Source organism: Melozone crissalis, unplaced genomic scaffold, assembly GCF_028551555.1.
Source record: "Melozone crissalis strain CALT ecotype California unplaced genomic scaffold, PUWL_Pcris_2 ptg000066l_1, whole genome shotgun sequence".
In the NCBI taxonomy this organism is placed as follows: Eukaryota; Metazoa; Chordata; class Aves; order Passeriformes; family Passerellidae; genus Melozone; species Melozone crissalis.
In genome coordinates this window covers 351,807-368,527 of record NW_026535844.1, presented here as the reverse complement: position 1 = coordinate 368,527, position 16,721 = coordinate 351,807, and the positions used below count along the sequence as shown (strand labels likewise).

Sequence of the window (16,721 nt, the reverse complement as noted above, 5' to 3'; positions counted from 1 at the left end):
AAATGCCCCACGGCCTCTCCCTCTGCTCAGCAATAAAGTGACTTTTACAGGACTCCTCTGTCTCCTCTGCGCACAGAAACCTCCGGCCACGGCAATTTCCCCGCACAGCCCCGGGCACGGGGCAGCCCCCTCTGTCCCAGCCACAGCAACCGGGCCGAGCCAGCGCTGCTCCGCCAGCGGCTCCTGCCGAGGCAGCGGCCGCAAGGAGACCGCGGGCAGCCGCTCCCGCAGCGCCCTCACGCCAGCGGCAACACGGGCCGGACATGGCACAACGAACCCGCCCGAGCCCCCTGCCGCCCCCGAGGCCCGCAGCCAGCCCCGAGCCCCCGCACAACCCAGCGCGGCTCCCACCTGCGCTGCGACCGCCTCCGAGCTCCGCCGCCGCCTCACCGCGCTCCGGCCGCTGCCGCAGCGCACGGGACCGCACACACGCTCGGACAATGGCGCAGCTGCCCAGCCACGGCCGCCCTCAGCCCGCCACCGGGGCCCTGCTCCGCCCCGCTCCCACCAATCAGCGCGCCACGACCACGACTGACGGCACCATCGCCCAATCCCAGCCAGGGCCGGGCTCTGCACACGGCACAGCCCCGCCCCACGCTCTCAGGGCCCCCCGGGCTGCGTGAGGGCAGAGCCGGAGCTGAGGAACAGCCCTGGAACGGGCCCGGGCCCGAGCGGGATTGAGCTGAAAACACAAACAAACTTCTCCGCACCTCCCGCCACGGCTTTCCCAGCACTGTCGCTTCGGTGTCACCAGCTCAGCGGGAAGCCCTGGAGCCTGACTTCTCCTACCTCTAATTAGGAACATCAGTGCATCGCTTTGATTTCCCCCTAAAAGGGAAAACCGCCCCAAACCCCTGTGGATGAGTGGGGGAGGGGAGAGATTTCTGGCAAAAACTCCCAAAACTCAGAGCAGGATAATGAGAAGTAAGTGAAAAGCCTTAAATGCAGCTTTCCCCCACGCCTCCCTCCTTCCAGCTGCACCTCCTACCCCGGCAGTGCCGCAGACAGGGAATGGGGCCGGGCTCAGTTCATGCCCCGGGGCTTCTCCCTCTGCTCAGGGACAGGAGTCGTTCCCCTGCTGCACCCTGGGCTCTCTCCCACCGGAGACTTCTCCAGGAACTTCTCCGAGCTGAGTCCATCCCACGGCGCACAGCCCCCTCCAAGTGCTGCAGCGTGGGTCACTGTGCCCCGGGGTCAGTCCTGCCAGGACAGGCTGCTCCAGCGGGGCCCTCTGGCCGCGGGGTCACAGCCTCCTCTCAGGCATCGCCGTGCTCCAGCGTGGCTGCTCCGGGGGCTGCAGGGGGATCTCTGCATCACCATGGATCTGCAGGGGGATCTCTCTATCACCATGAATCTCTGCATCTGGCACTGGCATATTTGGAGGCACCGGGAATAGGCTGAGCTCTGCCTGAAGCTCTTCTCACTTTGCCCAAACCCTTCCCAGCACAGGGAGGCTTTCACCTCCTCTCAGCTCCCCGGGATGTGTTTGCAGCCCCTCCTCGTGTGGGATCTCTGGGGCCTTTCCTCCCCGTTGGATTCCTGCACCGTGGAGCCGTTCCAAATGGCCTCTTCCACGAGGTTCTGTCACAGGGATTTGCTCTCCCTGGTCTCTGTCCCAAGCTCAGTGCCTGGGGGAGGAAGGACAAGGAGAGGAAGTGACAGGGAGAAGGGAAAAGGAAAAGGCAGGAGGAGAGGAAGGAACAAGAAGGAGCAAGGGAGGAAGGAGATGGGAAAGGAACATGGATGGATGAAGGACCGAATGAGGAGAAGAAGGAGGGCAGACAAGGAGAAGATGGGATTTGCCTTCATGCCAGAGGGAAGGGGAAGGAGATGCCCCCAGTCCATCCCTGGCAGGATGGCGTTGGCAGTGAGGCTGTCCTGCAGCGATGCTGGGCTGGGAGATGGAGCAGCAGAGAGGGGAAAGGGGCAGTGATTCCTCCTGCCCTGCCTGGCTGTCCCAGCCTGGAGCGTCCTGGCCCTGCCAAGGCCCTTGGAGCGTCCGGCACTCTGGAGCCCGAAGCTCACGGCTGCTTTATGAAGCTGCCAAAGTCGGCAGGATGGGTCTGGGTATGATCTGCAGCAAACTGGGTTTATTGGTACAGGAACAGGGCACAGAGCTGAACAGGGCCCAGGGACAAAGACAGGGCGCAAGCTGAGGGCACAGGGGGTTTTATATGGGGTAGTGAGGGTGGAGCTGAGGGTCAGGGTCCCATGGATATGGGGGAAAATGGTGCAAAGGAGGGGTTAAGGGTCGGGTCAGCTAATAGGGAAACAGGGGCAGAGGAATGCAGTAAATTAGGGCCAATGGAGGGACAGAGAGGGAGAACATTCTAGAGACTAACCAGAGATGGGTAACAGGGGTTTAACTAGGGTAATTAGGCCAACGGGCCAATGGGGTAACATAACTTTCCATAAATCAGCATGTGCCAGCTAAGATCTATAGGAGAAGCAAGCTTCTCACCATAACCTATTCTTCTTCTTGGGGACCAGTCCTCCATGGGTGGGAGATTGAGACTCCCATGGGCCTCCACACCAGTGCATCTTCCTTTTCCTCGCAGCCTCCTTCTCCTCCGTCCAGACAAAGTTTGGGATTAACAAATCCTGGCTGTGGGGGAAGAACAAGGGGCGAGTAACTTGGGTTTTGTGAGAAAGGAGCCTCACTCTTTAGAATTTTTGAAAGTTTAATAAGGAATAATAAGGGACAAATCAGTAACAGCGCTGGGTGCCTGGCGATGGCCAGAGGCACACCGGTTAACCACAGCAACTCTTCTTGTCTAGTTTCTCCATTGTGTTGTTCAAATACATATTCATAATGGTTATACACATTCAAACATTACTTTGAACTCGTTTACATGTTCCAGAAATTCTTTAGGTTGGTTTGACCGCCAACTCGCCATTTTAGAGCACGTGCAGGAATCGTGGATTGCTGTTTTGAGGGTTGTGTGTCACTCCCTCACAAGGGCCCCTGTTCTGTGGTTTCAGCAGGTGACAGTTATTGACAGTGGAAGGGTCAGTGGCAGGGCTCCTCATCACATCCCTTTTTTAATGTTGTCTGACCATGCACAGGGTTTTAGCTATTTCCACAAGTACTTGAAATGAACATTAGCTATTTCACAGCTATCTCTGAAGTGTTATTATCAGTTATTTACAAAAATAAAAACATTAGTTATTATTTCACAACTACAGCTACTTCTGCAGAAGTTAACATTCTAATGCACAACACATGGCATCCACTTTAATATTTTGCAAAAGCCAAAACTATAATGTATGTTTTTCACACTGTCCACAGACTAAAATATCATCTATAAATGATGTGCTGAGGATATGAGCTACACAGGGGCCAGGACATTGGCCACAAAAAGCTGACAAATTACACTATACGAAAAACAGTTAAAAGTGATTAGAAACTGTACTCTATCAAAATCAGTGTGATTAAGAATAGTTTGCAGAAGTCAATACATAATAGCAAAAGCCAACACTACCCAGTTATTTATAACAAACCCAGGGCAGGTTTTTCCCTTGCACGGAGCACTTGGGCCTTCCCCGGGCCCCTTCTGCCCTCGTGCAGAGCCGGTGGCATTTTCCAGCACACCCAGTTTGTAACCAAGAGCCGGGTGCAGCCCAGAAGGCTCCAAGCGCCTCCTTCCAGGCTGACTCTGCAGGTGCCGAGGCTGCTCTGGGCTCTGCCAGGGCTCTGCCGGGGCTCAGCTCTGGGCCAGGCTGGGCCCGCTCTCCCCTCACATTGCTCCGGGCAGCTGAGGCACAGCGGGAGAAAGAAGGGACACGGCAAGGCAGTTGAGGTGTAAGAGAGTTTTTATTCAAAAAACTGCCATAACAAACAGGCTGTCATAACTAACTACCAGTGCTAACTACCATAACTAACTAGTTGTCCTGACTACTGTAACTGAAAGCTGTCCTCAAGGGCTTCATCTCCTCCGCTGCTCCCTCAGTTGCTTCGCTGCAGTGATCAGAGGGGTCAGGCTGGAGAGAGGCTTGGCTGATGATAAAAATGGGTGCTGCCCAAAGGACAAAAAGGAAAGAAATGAACTGTTACTTTCCAGAGTCAAGTTCCTCACAGGCTCTGTTGCAACAGGACAAAGGGAAATGGTTTGATACTCGAGGGAAGCAGGCTCAGATTAGATCTAAGGAAGAATTTTTTAACCAGCAGAGTGGGGAAACACTGACAGAAGGTGCCCAGAGATGTGGGAGGTGCCTCCTCCCTGGAAACATCCAAGCTCAGGTCAGGCAGGGCTCTGAGCCCCCTGAGCTGCTTGAAGATGTCCCTGCTCGCTGTGGGGCACCAGGCCCAGATGAGCTCTAAAGGAGCTGCCAAGCCACAGCACGTGAGGATTCTGCTTGCTCTGCGTGTGGAACGCAGCCAGACTGGAGACTGTCGGAGGGGGCCCCACAAGAAAACCCCTCCCTGGCGCTGCTGCTTCCCCTGCAGCCCCTGGCCCTCAGCTGCAGCAGCTCCTGGGCAGCCCAGCGCCGCTCCTCGTCCGGCTCCAGGCTGCACTCGAGGCAGTCCCGCAGCAGAGCCGACAGGCGCCGGGGCTCCTGCAGCTGCGGGGTCCCGTTCTGCCGGATCAGAGCGCGAGCCTGCAGGGAAAGCAAACTCAGCGCTCTGCCAGCTCCCTTCACACCCACACGGGCTCACATCCACCCCGGGGCCTCAGCCCCAGCTCCAGGGGCACCTTCCTCCCTGCCACAGATGCTGCTCAGAGCTCATTTTGCTATGTCAGCCAAAAAACCCAAACCCTGGGGCTGTCACAGCCACTGCAACATCCAAATGATCTCGCCTCGAGAGCCAGTTTCACTGGCTGGCTTTGTTAGTAGGAACCTCCATCAGAAATAGCACATTTTGCTTCTCCAAATGGGGACACCAGCTTTACAGGCCATTTTTCAGAGTCAGTGTGGTTTGCTTGTGTTATTTCAGAGGATTCTTACATCAAGTGCATCTCTGCAGTGCCACTGACACTCAAGTAAATGCATTCCTGATGCCCCATCCCAGAAACTGCCAGGCAAGAAACAGGAGGTTTGTGTTGCTGAAAGCTCAGGCTTGGTGACACAGAGAAAGTAGCTTGGACTAGGAAAGAAATTATGTTACACTATGAGGATGTTAAACAATCATCTTCAGGTTTTAGACAAGTTTCCCAGTGAGAAGAATCAGGGGGGGATCATCTTGCAAAATGTCTTTTAGAAGCTCCTGCAGAAATATTGTTGTGTTTGGGGGTGGGATTTGGGAGTGGTTTGTGGTTTTCTTGCAAGGTAATACTAGAACTGATGCACTTGCTTCATATTTCCAGGTCATCCCCACAGCCAGATGAGCGGCAACAACATAAATCTGAAAGCAAATTGTTGCTGGAGACTGAAGAATATTCTCCTGTGTGGAGGCTGGAGTCCTCTGGGAATTCCCTTCCCATGTACAGAAACCTCCAGCTGCTGCTCCCAGTGCAGGGTCCCCCTGTGCTCACAGGCCTCTGCAGCCACTGCAGAATTTGCCTCTTACCATGGCCGCTGTTTCCCTGAAGTAAGGAGGTTCTCCTTCCACCATCTCGATGGTCACAGTGCCAAAGGCCCAGATGTCCACCTTGGGGCCATAAGGAGATCTGGTCACAACTTCTGGGGCCATCCAGTGAGCAGTGCCCACCATGGAGCTGCGCTGGTCCTGCTCAGGGCTGAGCTGAGCGCAGAGGCCAAAATCAGCTGAGGACAGAAACAAACCCTGTCAAAGGCAGCTGGAATGAGGAAACCAAGCACCAAGATTCCCCAGTCTCAGTCTGAGAGTGCAGTAGTGAAGTCAGCTGGAAAAGCCCTCAGGGCTGTAGCCAAGGAAAGATGGAACTGGACCCTTCAAGAAACCCTCAGCTTTCATGCAGTGGGTTTTACTGATTCCCTGACAGAGCCGTCCGTGCCCAGGAGGATGTTGGAGCTCTTCAGATCCCTGTGGATCACCCGCTTGGAATGGAGGAAATCCAGGCCCTGCAGACACTGAGAGAGAACAATGTGGTAAATAGGTGTGATTCATGCTGATAAAATTGAAACAGTCATCAATATTGATACAGTAATTAATATTTGGATATAATAAAACAGTTAAAAGTTGTAATGCCAAAGAAGAAAGGGAGAGGAGGAGCTCCACCCCCGCTCCTGGCAGATGTTCAAGGATAAGAGGAAAAAGCAAGAGAGAACAGTTACTACAAATTAACAGAGAGAAGGGAAAATCTGGTTGGGTCCCAGGAAAATGCCCGCTATAAGAGATTTATTGCTTTGATGCTAAAATGTAGTAATATGTTAGTTTTGGTTGACATTATACTGGCTTGGTGTGCATGTGTAACCCAAAGTTGAATTAAAGGACAAAGAGGAAGAGGAGAGGTCTTCATCCAAAATGACCCCCAAAGACTTGTGTGACCACCAAACCGAGTGGTGGAGCATGAGCAGTAAAGGTGGTGATGAGGGCGGAGGTAAAAATGTGATGAATTGAAAATGGGAGGAGATGACATTGACACATGACATATAAGGGGGGAATCTTCACTTGGCAAGCTCGTACGTGAGGTGGCAAGGGTCCAAGAGCCCTGCACTCTGTACCCCGTGGTTATCTTTTCCTTATGCGCTATTATTTGAACGAAATGATCCTTTATTTTTAATCAAATTATATTGTCGATATATATTTTCTAAACTATTCAATTAAAATTGCTGCTATCTCAACTATTTTTTGGTTTTTTTATGATGGGATAATTGGGCAAACATAACAAGAAACACGAGGGCAAAAACCAATGGTCGGAATATATCACACAAGAAAGGACAGTTCAGAATTCTGCCAGCAGCAGCTTTGCTGTGACAGGCCAGGAGTGCAGTGCACACAAGCTCCAGGCAAACGGTTCAAGGCAAAGCTGAGAAGAGCAAATCAAATGTTCAGCCCAGGATCCCACAGCGGAGGGAGCTTCATTGTCCTCTTCCCAAGCAGAAAGAGCTTCTCCATCCTCTTCCCAAAATGCTGCAGCTTCTCCATCCTCTTCCCAAAATGCTGCAGGTTCGCCATCATGTTTCCAAGTCAGGGGATGTTCGCTGTCCACTTCCCATGCTGGGAGATGTTCACTCTCCTCTTCCCAAGACAGAGGATGTCCTCCATCCTCCTCCCGCACCGGGAGATGTCTGTTTTCCTCATCCCACACTGTGAGATGTCCTCCATCCTCATCCCACTCCGTGGGAGCTTGGCCATTCTGGTCCCACACCAGGGCACATCCACCGTCCTCGTCCCACGCTGGGAGATGTCCCCTGTCCTTGTCCCACCCCATGGGAGCCTCGCCGTTGCATTCCCACACCGCGGGATGTTCGCCCTCGTCTCCCAGAGCAGCGAGAAGTTCACTGTCATCTCCCGGCACTGAGGGAAGTTCAGCATCGGCCCCCAGAGCAGCGGGAAGCTCACTGCTGTCTTCCTCCTCTTTGGCCTCCTCTTTGGAAGCAGAGGGAGCCCCAGGAGGTGCTGGTGCTGCTTTTGTGACCTGTGATGGCAGCGTGAGGGACAGGAAGTTCTATCTCAGTTATCACCTTATTTATCCTCAGCTGCACATCCAGCTGCACTAAGCAGAAATGGGGTTCAGAGCTGTTCCAACTAACAATGGGCTAAAGTCGACATTGCCACTTATTGTTGGGAATTCGATATTCCACCATGGCTAAAGCCAGCAAGCAATCCTCTGCCTGCAAAACCAGACCTGCACCCCTTCAAAAGCTCTTCAGCAGAAAAGGAAAAAACTGCTGGGGATCCCTTTGCTGCTGCTGCTGCAGGCACTGACAGGAACTTTCCTTCAGCCTCCCAGGCTGGCACTCGGCTGCCACATGCCGAGCTCACACCTTGCTGCACAATTCCAAACACCAAAGGTTCCTTTCCCACTCACCGAAGGAGGAGCTGCTTGGAATCCAGACATGAGGTGCCCTGAAACGGGAGAGGGAACATGAACCAGATGCTGTTAGGAGAAAAACTGCCAGTGGTGGGAAATGCCACGGAGCAAGGCAACCCCAAGAGAGCATTTTGCTTTCACAGCATCCCTCCAAGAGCCACAGTCCCTTCCCACAGCGAGCAAGAGAACAGCACAAAATACTGGGCTGGGTCAGTTCTTGGCTGGAGCAGCAAAGGGAGGGAGTTCCAGGCTCTGCTGGCACAGACTCCCTGCTTGAGGGAACAGAACCCCCCCCGGGCTCATTGCAGATGCTGTGCACACCCCGCTGGCTGCAGACACCCCCTTTTTCAGCTGCAGCTGCTGGCAAGAGCTCTCCCAGAGCAATGGTGTTCTTCATGGCAATTTGGTTCCAAAGTCAGCTCAGCTCCAGAGGAAGAACAGAAAGCACACAGCAAGCCCAAAGCCACAGATGCTGCACCAAGGGAAAACCTCGACTTACGTGCCAAGTGGGTTAAAAAATACCCCGAATAAGCCACAGAGTACAGAGTGCAAACTGCAGCAGCCACCTGCTGGAGCACTTTGGCTGCGCTGCACAAGTCTGCAGCCTGTAGCCCTGCAAGCACAGGACACCTGTCAGGGCTGGGCTGGCTGCTGAGAATGCCTCGGGCAGGAGGATCCTCTGGCAACGAGCCCAGAGCCACTCTGGGCACTGAGGCCTCCGTGTCCCACAGCAACGGGAACACCATGGGGACGTGGCGCTGTTCCTGTGACATCCCAGCAGCAGCTCACGCAGAAACCGCCTGGAAGGTTCTCCTGTGTCACAAAGGAGCACAAAGAACCCTCCCAGGGCACAGCCTATGGCCCAAGGGGTGCAAGAGGAACTCGGAAAATGCATCAAACAAGGACACCCCACAGCCCAGCCTGAACACTGAGGAGGAACAAGGACGGCACCGAACCAAAGGAAACGTGACCTTTAGTCACTGATAGTTCTGACTAAAAGCAGCAAGCCTTGTTCCCTCTGGGATCTTTGTTCTAGTTCTAAAAACAAGCAAGGTTCTCCAGTCTAAATACACAGAAGGCAGGAACTGGGGAGGAGGTGGGATTAGGAAAGAGGAGGAGGAGGAGGAGGGAGAGAGGAAAAGGAGGAGCAGGAAGAGGAGGAGCAGGAGCAGGAACAGGAGGTTCCAGTGCCCCCTGTGGCCGCAGCCACGGGACCATTGCCCCCAGCTCGTCCTGCAGGTGAGCGGGGAGGAGGAGCTCGTCCCTGAGAGGGTTTTTTATTGGGGTGTGTTTGGAGCTCACAGATTGTGAAATTGACCCCAAATATCGTCTGGTGTCCCTGGGAGGTTTTTTTCTCTGTGTGAGTAGGTTTGGATCTTGCAGGAGCCCAAAGCTGAGCCCCTTGAGGGATCTTTGGGGGCCCATGTGGCCATTGCCCAGTATGGGCAGGGGAGGACATTGGTCCTGGGGACCCCCGGGAGAGCAGAGGAGGGGAACCCCTGGGACCCCCAGAGTGGGGAGAGCAGAGAGGGGCGATCCCAGAGCAGCGGGACCCCGGCAGACTGGAAAGGAGGGGAGCCTGGAGAGGAGGGACCCCTGGAATCCCTGGGATCTCAAAGCAGAGCATCAGGGGAGAAGGGCCCCCATGGACCCCGAAAAGCCCCTGGATCATCCCTAAGCAGGACGCTGGAGAATGGAGAACCCCTGGAACCATTGGACCCCCATGATCCTGAGGAAAGGAAATTTCTGGAACCCCAAAAGTAGAGAGATGAGCAATAGGGAACTCCTGGGAGAGCTTTTTCAGGCTGAATCTTGATATGTGGAGATTTTCATGGACACAAGACTCCTGCTGAGTTCCAGAGATGGACCTGGCCAGGAGGAGCCTCTACTCCAAGGCACTCCCAGCTTGGTTTCCCCCAAACCAGGGTTTGTCATTCCCAAGCTGTGGCTGGATGGAGGAGGAGGAAAAGCCCCAGAGATCCCTCACAAGGAGGGGCTGCAAACCCAGCCCAGGGAGGGGTGAGGAGGAAAGAGCCCCCCTGAGCCAGGAAGGCGGCCAGAGATGCAGCCACAGCTCAGAGCTGGTGGAGCCTCATGGCAGGGAGAAGCCCCACAAGTGCTTGGAATGTGGGAAGGGTTTCAGCTCCAGCTCCACCCTGAAGGAACACCTGAACATCCACACTGGGGAGAGGACCTGGGAGTGTGGGGAATGTCAGAAGAGCTTCAGGTGGGATTGAGAGATCGTCACTCACCAGCACTTCCACACCAGTTAGAGGTCCTGTGAGTGTCCCGAGTGTGGGAAGAGCTTCATGCGCTGCTCCAGCTCCATCCCCCATGGGAGAATCTGCCCTGGATGATCCCCAGTGACCCCCGTTGGGCAGAGCCCTGGTGACCCCTGTTCTGGGTGATCCGTGTTGGGCAGGAGGAAGGTGTTGGAGAGATTTCTTTCCCTTCTCCTTGTGCTGCTGTGATTTGGTTGGTAATAAATTCCCTCCCTGTGCCCAGGCCGAGTCTGTTGTGCCCGTGCGGGATTTGCTGAGGGATCTCTCCCGGTCCTTGTCCCCACGCAGGAACCCTCGGTTCCATTTTCTGTCCCTGTGTGGCTGCGGGGGGCAGGGACAGAGCGGCTCTGGGGGTGCCTGGCATCGGGCCAGCGTCACCGCTCGCCACGGGCAGCCCTGAGATGCCGCGCACCTGGGCACGCATTGCTGGGCTCACCTGAGCTCCCACCTGCCCAGCGCCCCAAGGTTCCCCCTGCCCAAAAAACGCCGAGCCTGGGGCTGCAGCGTCCCGGAAAGGCCTCAGCCAATGGCAGCGCAGGCAGGAGGAGGCTTAGCCAATGAGAGGTCGGGGCGTTGGATTGCCTCATCGGTTGCCGGACAGAGCCCGTGGCCGTTCGCTGCCCAGAAGCGGCGGCAGCCAATGAGAGCACGCGGCGCTGCCGAGCCCGCCGTGCTCCGGACTGGCGCTCCCAGCGCAGCGCGGCTGCTTTGGGGCTGCTGCTCCCTGCCCGGCCCCGGCCATGGGGCGAGGGGCGGCAGCTGGGGCCCTGCTGGTGGCACTGGTGGTGCTGGGAGCCCCCCCGGCTGCGGGTGCGGAGCTCTTGGGTGAGCGGGGGGCGGGAGGCGCTGGGACAGGGGGGGAGAAGGGGGAAAAGGGGGCGAAGGGGGGAGCCCGGAATGGAGGGGGAGGAGGAGGGGACCCCCCAAAGGGAGAGCGGGAGGGGCTGAGGGGTGGGGGGAGGGAGGGGTGGGAGAGGGTGTGGAAGGGGCAAAAGTGGAGGTGGGACACCATATCTGAGCGGGAGGGGCCTGGGGATTGGATAATTTGTGGGAAAATGGGGAAATAGGATCCCAAAAGTGATTTGGGGAGCGGCCGGAGGGGGGAGGGGAGAGGATGTGGAAGGGGAAATGGGGGAAGGGCGGCAAAGAGGAAGCGGCAGCGCGGGCAGGAGGGTCCCATGGCGGCCGTGGGGCACAGGGGATGCGGAGTGGGGATCCGGGGTGGGCCCGGAGCTCTGGGGGTGCTGCTGGGGGCGGTGCTGGGGGGCACTCCCTGTGCTGTGTCCTGCTGTCACAGGAGTGTTCCAGTTTTTGGCAATGTCCGAGTGTTATTTCATAAACGGCACGGAGAAGATGAGGTTCGCGCAGAGGTACATTTACAATCGGGAGCAGTTCGTGATGTTTTACACTACGTGGGCTTCACCCCCTATGGGCAGGGGTGGGCCAGTGACTGGAACAGCAACCCGGCCACACTGGAGTACGCAACGGTCTGTGGTGGACATGGTCTGCCCGTACAACTACAAGGGGGTTGGCCCATTGAGCACCGAGCGCCGAGGTGAGCGCGGGGCAGAGCGTGTCCCCTCGGGCCCTGACAATGACCCTGGAGACCCTCAAAATCTCCCTGGGAATCAGCCCAGAGCCCTCAGCCCTCCTTGTGCCCATTCCCGGGGCCTCCTGTCCCTGCCACTGACCACCATGGCTCGCCCAGTCCATCCCAGTCCCTCTCATTGCCCATTTCAGCGTCCATTTCAGCGACGCGTAAAGCTGACGCTTCTCATCCAGTCAGAACGCGACCCTTTGATGACTCATCTGTTGCCAGGCAGACCCGCAGCGCCGAGTGCCCCGCGCTGGACTCGGCCTCGCAGTGCTGCGCACTCCATTCCCAGCTCCTTCCAGTGCCAGCACAGTCCCTCCCAGTCCCTCGCAGCCCATTCCCAGTCTGTTCTCACTTCATTCCAGTTCACTCTCAGACCTCTAGCCTTTCTCTCAGTGCCACTCATTCCCTCCCATCTCTCTCATTGCCATCCCAGTCCGTCCCCAGACCCTGCCAGTCCATTCCCAGTCCCTCTCCAGCCCAGCCCAGCCCTCCCCTCTCTCTCCCAGTGCCCCCCAGCTGATCCCAGTGTGTCCCCGCTCTCTCTCTCTCTCTCTCCCAGTGTCCCCCAGCGTGTCCATCTCGCTGGTTCCCCCCTCGAGCTCCCAGCCCGGTCCCGGCCGCCTGCTCTGCTCCGTGATGGATTTCTACCCTGCTGCCATCCAGGTGAGGTGGTTCCAGGGCCAGCAGGAGCTCTCGGAGCACGTGGTGGCCACCGACGTGGTCCCCAACGGGGACTGGACCTACCAGCTGCTGGTGCTGCTGGAAACGCCGCCCCAGCGCGGGCTGAGCTACAGCTGCCAGGTGGAGCACGTCAGCCTGGAGCAGCCCCTGAGGCGGCACTGGGGTACGGGGGAGCCCCTGGGGGCGCTGGCAGAGCCACTGGGCTGTGCTGGGAGCCACTGGGAGGGAGCTGGAGAGAGCCGGGCTGGAAGTGGGAGAGGGGCTGGGGGCTGGGCAAGGTCTGGGAAGGGGTTTGGGGGATGCTGGGGAGGGCTGGGAAGGGATTTAGGGGGTGCTGGTGGGCACTGGGAGGGCGTTTGGGGGTGCTGGGTGTGACTGGGAGGGAGTTTGTGAGCGCTGCCATCCTCTCACCGTCCTGTGTCCCCCTTCACCTCCTGTCTTTCCACATCCCCTGTTCCCTACCCAGAATGGTGATGGCCAGTGGCATCAGAGATGCTCCGAAGTTTCCCTCATTTGCCTCACAAGGACAGACCCTGAGGAGCCTTGCTGCAGTTCTTGCGTGGTTGAGGTGGATGCTCACCAAGTGATCGTGTGCAGCTGTGCTTGCTGTGCCCCCACGGTCTCACGCCCGCTTCACCACCCCACAACAGCCCATGAATTTCCCCACTCTTGGCCAAATGAACTTTCTGAGCTAACTCTGGTGATCCCCCCACGGAAGATCCCTCATCTGCCTCACGACCACTGTCAAAGACAGAGACTGAAGCCCCTACCCAAGGCCTGAGGCTGAGACCCTTAAAATTCTAACACAGGGGCACTGGCCTGACTGAAGTGGCATGTTTGCCAAGTGCTGTCTGCAGGTGTGTTCGCTGGACCAAGACTGGTTTCTCATAGACACCAATCCTGAAGCAATGGGCCCCACTCACTGCTGAGATTGCCTTGTCCTGTTTTGGAACATGGACTGTCCATACCTGTTTTCAATACATTTATCCTCCATTGTCTTTTACTGTTCCCCCCTCAGCAGAGGACTATAGAGGACCCCTGAGTTAACCAAAGATTTTGAGATTTTCCCAACGTGACAAGACAGATCTATTGGCCAGACTACGAGGATTTCATCTCTCCATTGGTAGCTATTCCCTCCCCTCTTTTTCTCTCTATCCTTTATCTCCTTCCTAATCCTTCTATCACATTTGCTGTGGGCACTCAATAAAGGTGCATTTGTTTTGATGAATAGTGAAATGCCCTCTGTGTTGTTTTGCACTCAGAGATCAGTTAATGAACCATCAAACCTCACCTGTACAAGTGGATTGTGACAGGCTGCGCCGTCCTGGGCCCTCCTTCTAAAAACAGCGCTGACCAGGCTGTTTGAGATTCCCCTTTTTCCTACCAATTCCTTCTCCTCTGAACCCAAACCTCCCCTTCCCCCCTAGCCATCTCCCCCCCATTTCTGCCGCGCTGCTGCAGCTGGCCCTGCCCAGGGCCCGCGTGACGGGGCTGCTCGCCCTGTGCAGGAGTCAGCCGGCCTCACCACCACCCTGTGAAAAACCAATCACTTGTTTTAAAATTTTAAATGTTTAATAGTAATAAAATAGTTATTAAAATATTAATAAAAAAGTAGAGCACTAAGAGTTTGGACAATCAGAGTTAGGACAATAAAGGACAATAAAAAAGCAAAGAATTATGGACATTTGGATGCTTTTCTCAAAAAAGCATGTCAGCTAACAAAGGGTTAACCCTTAAAAGCAATACCCTGCTGCATATTCAAAAATCTCATACATGATGCAAACATTCCCTTCAAACTAGGGATTTTTCTGGTTATTGTCACCTTACCCCCTTCATCTGTAAATCATGGTTTGGCTCCATGGAGTCTGAAAGAAGGAGGTGGAAGGAGCCTGGTTGTTCCTGATAAGGAGGGATAATAATTCTTATTATTATAAGAATAATTCTTCTCTTTGGGGTTTTAGTGTCTTGTTGCTGTTTGCTCTGTGCAAAGAATTTCTTGACCATCTCATCCCTTTCTTGAGCTAGTTAGGAAAGTATCTTACATCGCAGAGTTTCTATTTTAATATTATGCTATAGCCTAAAACTATATTTACCACACTAATTCAGAGGATTAACACAGCATAACTTTCTAACATAACACATATAATATTCATTTTAATGTTTGCGAAAAGCCAATTTTATAATACTCATTTTTCACAATAACAACACCCATGACACCAGTGGCAAAGCTGAGACCAAACATTAAAGACTGTGCCCCTTGTGAAGAGGAGACCAAAGAACTGCACCCCTCCTGTGAGGAGATCAAAAGCCTGAGGAGATTGAGCTGTGAACTCATAAGGTAAAAATGTATTCATTTAATCAAGTATCATCATTTCTGTTACTTTATCCTTTGTGATTAAGTCTCAAATGCTTTTCTATTCCTTGTTAATTTAGCTGAATAATATTCATTTTGGTTTTGTAAAACTATTCAGTCATAGTCCCGAGAATCCCCTTATTTTAAGTTATTCAGCATGCATTGATCAGTTTAAAAACTGGGGAGTTGTGGAGTGCCCCTGTTCCTAAGGGACAGGAATTTGGTCTCACCCTCCTTGTGTTGCTGAGAACTCCTCCCTCGCCCCGAACCCCAACTCCCCCCAGGATCCCCTACAAAAACCCCCTGCCCTGCCTTTGCCTGGTCCTTCATCCCCATCCTGCCCCTTCTCGTTTGTTCCCCTGCCCGGCGCCGGCAGCTGCGCCCTCCCTGGGCACGATGAGCCCAGCTGCAACACCCCGCAACAGCAGGGACCCCAAAATCACCCCAAATCCCCCCAAAACAGGTCAGGGACCCCAAAATCACCCCAAATCCCCAAACTCCGGTCAGGGACCATGAAATTACCCCAAAATACCCCAAAAATACCCCAAATCTCCAGTCAGGGACCTTGAAATTACCCCAAATCCCCCAAACTCCAGTCAGAGACCATGAAATTACCCCAAAACACCCTAAAAAAAGCCCCAAAATACCACAAAACTCCAGTCAGGGACAACACAATTATCCAAAAATATCCCAGAAGCCAGTCAGAGTTACCAAAATCCCCCAAATCCCCACAAAATCTGGTCAGGAAACCCAAAATGACACCGAATCCCCCCAAAATTGCCCCAAATCCAGTCAGGATCCCGCAAATCCCCTCAGGACCTCGTAAAATCCCCTGAGAACCCCTCAGAATCTCCCCCCAAATTACTGCAGGACCCCCCCAGATCTCCTCAGGACCCCATAAAATCCCCTCAGGAATCCCCAAACCCCCCCTCAAATCCTCTCACAACCCCAATTCCCCATAGAGACCCCCCAAAAGCTCCCCAAAAACCTTCACGAGCGCCCAGTTCTCCCTCAGCACCCTCCAAAGCCCCTCACATCCCCTCAGCTGCCTCACATCCCCTCACAACGCTCCAAATCCCCTCAGGACTCCCAATTTTCCCTCAGGACTCCCCAAAAAATTCACCCCAAACCCCTTCATGATCCCCCAGTTCAACCTCAAGAGCCCCCAAACCCCCTCACATCCTCTCACAACCTCCCAAACCCCTTCAGGACCCCCCATTGTCCCTCAGGACCCACTAAATTCTCTCAGGACCCCCAGTTCTCCCTCACGACCTCCCAGTTGTCCATCAGATCCCCTCAGTCCCCTCAGGACCCCCAATTCTCCCTCAAGACTCCCCAGACCCCCTCAGGACCCCTCCCAATCCCTTCATAATCCCCCAACCCCCTCCTAACCGCCCCCCCCCGCTCCCGGTGCTAACCGAGGTCGCTGTCGCCCATCCCGCGCTGCCGGGGGGGGTCCCGGGGCTCTCTCGGCGCTCCCAAATTTCCGCCCCGCCCCCACGCGGCCTCAGGCCCGCTCCGCCGCCGCTGGGCCCCACCGGGACCACAATGCCCACAATGCACCGCGTCTCTACCGGAAGCGACCATCAATGCCGCCGCAGGGGGAACTTCCGCCAGTACTTCTGCAAATGCGGCTTCTGATTGGTCTGCACCGCATTTGTCGCTTCTCGCCAGAGGTGTCGTGAGAGAAGCAGCGCGGCCATCTTGGTTGAGGGCAATTCTGTGGGCCCCTCAGAGCGCTCCGCATTCCCTCATAAATCCAGCCGGGAACAGCGGAATTAGTCCGCCTGGAAATGGCGGGATGGAGACTTAATCCCCTGGGGATGGAGTCTAAATCCCCTTCTGCTGAGCCTAAATCGTCTGGGATTTAACCAAAGCGCCCAAATCCTGGAGCTTTCCATGGATAGGGG

At 55.1% G+C, this 16,721-nt stretch overlaps 1 protein-coding gene across 1 annotated transcript; it reads left to right on the top strand.

Annotated features, from left to right (window-relative positions):
• The first annotated feature begins 11,478 nt into the window (after positions 1–11,478).
• Positions 11,479–13,691, top strand: LOC128945525 (class II histocompatibility antigen, B-L beta chain-like). Its single transcript, XM_054289285.1, has 3 exons — positions 11,479–11,735; positions 12,337–12,621; positions 12,925–13,691. The coding sequence occupies exons 1-3, from the start codon at positions 11,498–11,500 to the stop codon at positions 12,930–12,932; spliced, it is 531 nt and encodes a 176-aa protein (XP_054145260.1). The 5' UTR covers positions 11,479–11,497; the 3' UTR covers positions 12,933–13,691.
• The last annotated feature ends 3,030 nt before the right edge of the window (positions 13,692–16,721 follow it).

Excerpts from the sequence above, each read along its gene's own strand:
- LOC128945525 (XM_054289285.1), top strand. The coding sequence starts at position 11,498 with ATGTCCGAGTGTTATTTCATAAACGGCACGGAGAAGATGAGGTTCGCG. Across the intron at positions 11,736-12,336 it reads ATTGAGCACCGAGCGCCGAG|TGTCCCCCAGCGTGTCCATC; the intron begins GTGAGCGCGGGG and ends TCTCTCTCCCAG.